The sequence below is a fragment of the Gasterosteus aculeatus genome, chromosome 10, assembly GCF_964276395.1.
Source record: "Gasterosteus aculeatus chromosome 10, fGasAcu3.hap1.1, whole genome shotgun sequence".
In the NCBI taxonomy this organism is placed as follows: Eukaryota; Metazoa; Chordata; class Actinopteri; order Perciformes; family Gasterosteidae; genus Gasterosteus; species Gasterosteus aculeatus.
The window spans coordinates 18,670,432-18,677,957 of NC_135697.1; the positions used below are offsets into that span (position 1 = coordinate 18,670,432).

Genomic DNA, 7,526 nt, shown 5'->3' on the forward strand with positions numbered 1-7,526 from the left:
ACCTCCCTCGTCCCTCCTCCTCCTTGTTCTCCCCCTCCCGCCTACCTATGGTCACTTGTCCGGCTCAATGTCTGCCCTCCAAGTCAAAATCAATCGTATTTATCTTGAGTCAAAATATAGATAAAAAGACCAGCTGATTTCTGTTTCTACTTGGATGACAGTACTCAGACTAAAGCAACATTCAGCTTTTTCTTCTCTTCTTTTGAATCATAGAAAGCTGTAGATATCAGTTTAGTACAGAATTAATTTATTATGGTTTTGACTACATTTAGAACAGGTTTAGACCAGATTCAGACAAAGTTTAGACCAGATTTATTCTGTGTGTTTAGACAACATTTTGATCTAATTTTCATAAATGTGTTTTTAAGGAAGTGAACCAGTGCCTTAACCGGCCTGAGTGTAAACTGATGACACACGTTTCTTCCAGGAAATGGGATCAAGGTCTATAATGTGTGTGTGTGTGTGTGTGTGTGAGAGAGTGTGTGTGTCTCCTTGTAAAATCTCAATATGCAATTCTTCATTCAGCTCAACAAAAGTACTAATAGCAACAAGGACAATGCAGCCGACACCTTGGGTTCAGGTTACCGATTCCCTGACTTCCCCCAGTAAGATCATCTTTACCCAGCATGCAGCACTGTATACAGTACAGTCCAATTTAGTATTTGCTGTCCAATTTAGTTTGATTACCAATGATCAATTAATCAGCAATCAGGAATCAGGAAACATTTATTGCCATGTCAGACATACAAGGAATTTGACTTGGTGGTTGGTGCGTAACAGCAGACAGTACGACAATGAACGACAAGACAACGGTGCACGAGGAGCAAAATACAATATAATGCTATGGTTTAGTAGTTTAAGGATATGGGTTAGTTTTAAAATTAAGAAATAAAAGTTAAAGTTAAAAATATTTAAAAATTAAAAATAAAGTGCAACAGCGAACTGGTTTGTAATTAACAGTGCCGGAGTAGTTTGCTCAGTGACATGCCAAAGAATGGGTTAGGATTCATCACATAAATTAGGGTTTATAAACCACAGTGGAGGATACGTGCATGTAACTGTACCCATTAACCATTAATATCAGAAACTTAAGGTCAGAGGTCAGATGAAGGTCATTTTCAGTTAACTTAAACTTTATTGACGCAAAACAAAAGTAACAAATGAAACAAGTGAAAATCATTTTCAAAAGTTTATTTATGATCTTAGGGATGACGGTAGACAACATAAAACAGCAGATACACTGAGAGTTGTGCAGGGAGTCCAATTAATTAAACATATATCAGGATCCAAATCAATTAAATATAGCAGAAGCTGTATTCATTAAAATTATCAAGAACCCACTTAACATATCGGCATTAGAATGCAGAGATTGAAATGCATGTTCCAACATGGATGTTTAAACGTGTGTGACGTAACTTGCAGACACACACGTGCAGGTATTAATTCTGTGTATGTGAACATGATTATTTCCGAAACCACGTTTTAACCTGTGTGTTTTAATCTTCACGTTTTAAAATGTTGTTCTTGTCACTAATATGTGATGAATGATTTAAACCTTTGTGTCATGAGGTTTGATATCTAAAGCCGATTGGTTCTGGATCTTCTTTTGGGCTTTTGGTTTTTCACTAGAGTTTTCAACTGAGGAATGATTGGCTGAGATGTGAGGCCAGGGTTCTGGTTTGTGATAATAAGGGCAGGGCGTTGTGGTGGATGCGCGGGTCTTGGAGATTCGGCTGAGCGGGGTTGAAACTTTTTGTTCCCTCCTTTAGAATTGGAATGTTCATTGTCTGAAGAAAAGGAGTTAAAAAAACATTAAAGAACAACATCAGGAACAGATCACGTTGAAAGATGTTTAAATTAACTGTAAAATTGTGAAATCACTTTTACAATGATAGAGTGTTATTTACAGTGGTATTTAATCAACACATATCATGCTTTTAAGCCTTAACAAGGTGACTACTACTGCAAAACTGGTCATCAATTACTCAGCATTTGAGTGAAAACACACAGTTGTGCTTATGTTCTATTATACGATGCTCATAAAAAAGAAACACTTTGAAAATCAGATCTCAAAGTGAAAAAAATGTTGGATATCTATCCTGATATGGACAGTTTAATGTCTTAAAAACGGGAGGACGTAAAAGTTTCAGCACCCAGAGGATTTCATTTTATGGACACCCTGATAATCCAAGTAAAAAAATCATGTTGCAGGCTATTCCATTTTGCCAAAATTAAACTCAAAATCCTTCTAATATATGCTTACACAACATTGGGGTATGCTCCGTATGAGACCAAGGATGGTGTCGTGTTAATTGTCCTCCCAAATCATTCTAAGGGATTCAAGGATTTCATCCCGATAGCTAATAGCAGTCAGACTGCTGTTCTCTAATCTGTAGAGGTCTGTGCGTCCCTCCATCAATATGCCTCTCCAGACCATCACTGACCCACCACCAAATCGGTCATGCTGAACCATGTTGCAGGCAGCATAGCGTTCTCCTTGGCTTCTCCAGACCCTTTCACGTCTATCACAGGTGCTCAGGGTGAACCTGCTCTCATCTGTATAAAGCACAGGGCTCCAGTGGTGGACATGCAAATTCTGGTGTTCTGTAGCTGATGTCAATGGAGCACCACGGTGCTGGGCAATGAGCACAGGGAACACTACAGGATGCACAACGGCCACCCTCCTGAAGTTTGTTTCTGATTGTTTGGACAGAGACATTCACACCAGTGGCCTGCTAGAGGTCGTTCTGCAGGGCTCTGGCAGTGCTCAACCTATTTCTCCTTGCACAGAGCAGCAGATATCCGTCCTGCTGATGGGTTGAGGACCTTGTCCAGCTCTCTTCTGGAATCTCCTCTATGTTCTGGAGATTGTTCATCAAATTTCCTTGCAACAACACGTGTGGATGTGCCATCCTGGAGGAGTTGGACCATCGGTGCAATGTCTGTAGGGAAGAAATGGCCTCATGCTCCCAGTAGTGATAATGACTCTAGCTAAAGCCAACACTAGTGGAAAAACAGTTGAAGAGATCAAAGCGGAGAAACTTGAAACGCCTCTGCATTCAAAACTAGTCCTGTTTGCGGGGCTGTGTCATTGTTTCCTCTCTAGGGCATCTGTTGTTAACACCAATGCAGCTGAAACTGATTCACAACCCCTCTGCTACTTACCTGACCTGACCTTGTTATTCTTTAGAACAAATACTATCTTCGATGATGCTTCCTAAATAGATTCCAGAGAGCCAAGGAGGCCAAGAAATACTACAGTTTAACATTACCTTTCTAATGTTCGCTTTTTATGATTTGCTTTCGACAGTGGTGTCCTCCTTGGTCGTCTTCCATTAAGTCCGTTCTGGGTTAGTACATTTAAAAAAATCTTTTGTAAGGGTACCATAATTTTGGTCTAGGCCTAGGTCATTATTTATTTTTCTTAAATGGTTCTATTCACTCGGTTTCTATTCACCACAATTCAAATTAGTAGATATTCAGTATATTTTTAAGTATTCATTTTGTCAGTTTCAGTAACCATTGTATGTTTTTTCTTTAACGGAAGGGTATTAACAATTTTGTCCACACATGTATTTATAGTTCTGAAAATAGTTGCAAGCAAATTAATTGACTCTAAGTGAAACATACATAAAAGTACTCATTGTATACATTATGTAGTATGCATTATATTTGTCTCACCTTCTTCTTCCTCCACACTGGCAGCAGCAGGTTCTGAAATCAATCAGTCAATCACCCAACCAACAGAAACTTTATATTAGAGATATTCAGAGGAAGAAGAAGAAAAGATGCCTCACCAGGAGCTGTCACCCGATTGGCTGCTGGAGCTAGTGTTAAAATAAAAAAGGATAAAAATAACAAAGTGAATGGAAAGTGAAACGGACTGAAGACGATTGAAAACCAATTTTTTTTCATAACAAATAAACACTGATTATTGATTCCACATCGGAGTAAATAAATAATTTACTGGATATTCCCTCTTTTACAAAGCTGAAAGTCTCATGGATATAATCACACAGAATAAATCATTCAGAAAATATATGTTAATGAAGATGATACATGTTCTCACCATCTGCAGTCTCTGAACTGGAGCTGCTGGTATCTGAAACACATGAACACATGTAGATATGGACACAATCAACAAGATACAGATATCATTAATAGAGAACGGGTGAACACGTGGAGACATGAATTAATGAACAAGATTCATTTATCATTATTCAGGTGAACACGTCACATTATTCCCTGTTCATGTAAACAGACCTTCAATGTAAATATGTTCTTGAGGGGGTTTTCTTTTCCGTTAGTAACAACATCATCGTGCTCCCACCTCATTAGAAATGCATTTATTGAAGCTTTGCATGTTCTTTGAACCTTGAACTTGCACAAATTTAAACATGTAGCATTATATAAATGATAAAACCGTGATATTCCTGTTGACATGAGCCAATATGGTTGGTGGTTTGGGTAGTCTTTGATGGTATCAGGTTGGACCACTAGAGGTCAGACTAAAACTGGAATTCAACCATCACAATGAGCACTCTGATATCACATGTGTATTTGTTTATATGTGCATTTTTTTTACATCTGTGTTTGTGTCTAGACGTGTGTATTTGTTTACCAATGGTGCCAGCAGCCAAACCTCCAGAGGTCTGTGTCTTCGCGGAAGCTCTGCTTTGTTATTCTTTAGAACAAATACTATCTTCGATGATGCTTCCTAAATAGATTCCAGAGAGCCAAGGAGGCCAAGAAATACTACAGTTTAACATTACCTTTCTAATGTTGTCAGTTTGTGTTTACACATTGTTTTTATGACGAAACCAACAGTAGAGTTTCTTACCAGGATGATTGGGAGATATGGCTTTCATACTCTCTGAAACAACAACAACATCACAGATTATCCCAAACAACGTGTTAGTCTAAGAGAGATCAGATAATCTCAGTTTTGTCGCAATATCTTCAGACGTCAGAGTAGAAGGGAGATAAGCTAATCATTTCAATTTTTTGAAAATATTCACAGCTATATATTATAGTGGATAGGTTGTAATTCACCTGTTGGGGCTTCATCAGATGTTGACTCTTTATCTTTAAAACAGACAGAGACAGTTGGGTGGGGGGGGGCAGACATGTGAGACAAATATATGTAAGGCATGTGTGACAGACAAATGAGAAACATGTGAGACACACAGGTAAGAGACAAATGAGACAAACAGATGAGGACAGGCAGACATGTCAGACAAACAGATGAAGAGTAACACAGACAGATGACAGACATGTGAGACAGACAGGTGAGAGATGGACAGATGAGATAAAGGACAGGCAGACAGGTGAGAGACATTTGAGACAGCAACCGATGAGGTGTGAGACAGACAAACAAAAGATGTGAGGCTGACAAATGAGAGACAGGTGGGACAGACAGATAAGATAAAAGGTGAAACAGAGAGACGAGAAACATAGGAGAGAGACATGTGAGAGACGGACAGATGAGGTAAACAACAGGCAGACAGGTGAGAGACAGACAAGTGAGTGATGACAAAGACAGGTCTTTTACCTGTTGACAGGATTTCTATTCCATTATCTGCAAACAAAAACAATAACATTATAACTAGCAAGTTAACCTTTTTTAATTGTGTTTGTCTCAACATGTACCATCATAAACATTCTGATTCTGTACACATAACAGCCATTCTAGTCTGTCCATCCTGCGAGATAGATCCCTCCTCTGCTGTTCTTCCTAAGGATTCTTTCCTTTTTTCCCCATTGAAGGGGTTTGAGGGTCCAGTTTACATCCAGGACCTGGTCAAACCCTACATCCCAACCCGTAATCTCCGCTCTGCATCTGCAAAACTGTGTGTCCCTCCCTCACTGAGAGCAAAATACTCGACAAATCACAACTCTTTCCTGTCCTTGCTCCGAAATGGTGGAATGAGCTCTCTGTTGACATCAGGACCGCAAGAGCCTTCGCATCTTCCGCCGCAAACTAAACCTCAACACACCTCTTCAGACTCTACCTTGACTAACAAATTGTAGCATTTAAATTGCACTTATAATGCCACTTATCTATAGCAAATTGTAAATTGGCTTATTTGATGAAATTGCACTTTCTCGGTTGTTGCTCTTCTGAGTTTGTATCCTTATGGTTGAATGTACTTATTGTAAGTTACTTTGGATAAACGCGTCAGCTAAATGACATGTGATGTAATGTAATGGGGTTTTTTTTCACTGAGCAGGAACTTTTTTGTCTGAAGTAAACATTCGTTCTGGATTTTTTTGCAGAATCTTAGTCAAAAGAGGAATAAAAACATACATCAGTGATGAAGATTGTCAATAACTTTGGTTATCTATAACTTTGGTTTTACAAACTCCGTCTGGAAGAGATTTTAAAATGAAAATCTCCAAAGTTTGTTATATGCCTCCATATTTCTGCCCCCCCACTGCAGCAGTCTTAGATCCGCCCCAGATGCTCTTATTAGTTGAGACGCGTGATGGCGCCCCCTTCCTCGCGGTTGTTCTGATGTCTCTGCCTTTGTATTCAGAGCCAAAGAGCAACGGACTTTAAAAATAATATAAATTTGAAAAATAATGCATTAACACGGCCCAATGTCTAACCTAGCCTGGTCGATGTGTGCTCTGATGATCACATGACATCACACTATGACATCACTAATCTCACCATTGGAATTGAGATCCGCCTCCACCAAAAGAAGGACCAGGGAAAAGAGAAGAAGAAGGTTCCTGCAGAGCAAACACAGCTTTCAAGAGGAGAACCTCAGTGTACAGAGTTCAGACTGGAGACTCAGCAGCTCCATACGTGCACATCTTCACGACGTGGCTTCACTTTTTCTTAACCATTATAGGGTCTGGTTCATTGAATTAATTGGGATCAGTTTGGTAAAACATTCTTTCTGACAAGAAACATCTGGATAATCAGCTCATCCTTAATTATGTGTAAAGAAAAAACTGGAGGATACACTCAAAGCCTGCTTACTTTTCAACACTGAATCGAATATCGAAAACAATATTTCATGAAAAAGAAAACGTCTTGCTACAGACTGACAGACAAAGACGGGAGAGGGCAGACATACCTGGTGAGCATGATGCTGCTAGATGAGGCTGTTTCTGGATCAGTACGACAGGTAGGCAGACAGGTGAGAGTTAGTCACTTCTTCAGTGCCTCACTGCAGGAACCTTCTGGCCAAAGCTGCCTTTTATATGAGAGTAAATGTCAGCAGGACGAAGGACGGACCAGAGACTCTGTGTACAGGTGTGTGTGTGAGAGAGAGTCTATGTGAGAGTCTGTGTGTTTGTGTGAGTCACTGTATGCAGGTGTGTGTGTGTTTAGTCTCTGTGTGTATTTGTGTATGAGAGAGAAAGAGTCTATGGAAGAGTCTGTGTGTGCAGGTGTGTGAGTTTCAAATGTGTGGACAATCAACAGCATTAAAAGCTCCATACAGACAAATCACTGTGTATAGTGGTCACACATCAACAACTATCACCATTCATTGGTTTTGGAAAAGACGTTAGGC

At 39.5% G+C, this 7,526-nt stretch overlaps 1 protein-coding gene across 1 annotated transcript; it reads right to left on the reverse strand.

The window, feature by feature from the left end:
• Positions 1–1,176: 1,176 nt before the first annotated feature.
• Positions 1,177–7,274, reverse strand: LOC120827090 (uncharacterized). The gene is made up of 9 exons (XM_040189749.2): positions 7,086–7,274; positions 6,674–6,735; positions 5,552–5,578; positions 5,053–5,085; positions 4,841–4,873; positions 4,070–4,102; positions 3,798–3,827; positions 3,682–3,714; positions 1,177–1,787 (listed from the first exon to the last, which is right to left on the reverse strand). Exons 1-9 carry the CDS (start codon positions 7,094–7,096, stop codon positions 1,579–1,581), a joined length of 471 nt encoding a protein of 156 aa, XP_040045683.2. The 5' UTR covers positions 7,097–7,274; the 3' UTR covers positions 1,177–1,578.
• Between the last annotated feature and the right edge of the window lie 252 nt (positions 7,275–7,526).

What these genes read in the sequence shown, in the direction of transcription:
- LOC120827090 (XM_040189749.2), bottom strand. An exon ending in GGCGGATCTCAATTCCAATG is followed by an intron (nt 5,579 to 6,673) that starts GTGAGATTAGTG and finishes TTTTGTTTGCAG; the next exon opens with ATAATGGAATAGAAATCCTG. An exon ending in CAGTTCAGAGACTGCAGATG is followed by an intron (nt 3,828 to 4,069) that starts GTGAGAACATGT and finishes TTTTAACACTAG; the next exon opens with CTCCAGCAGCCAATCGGGTG.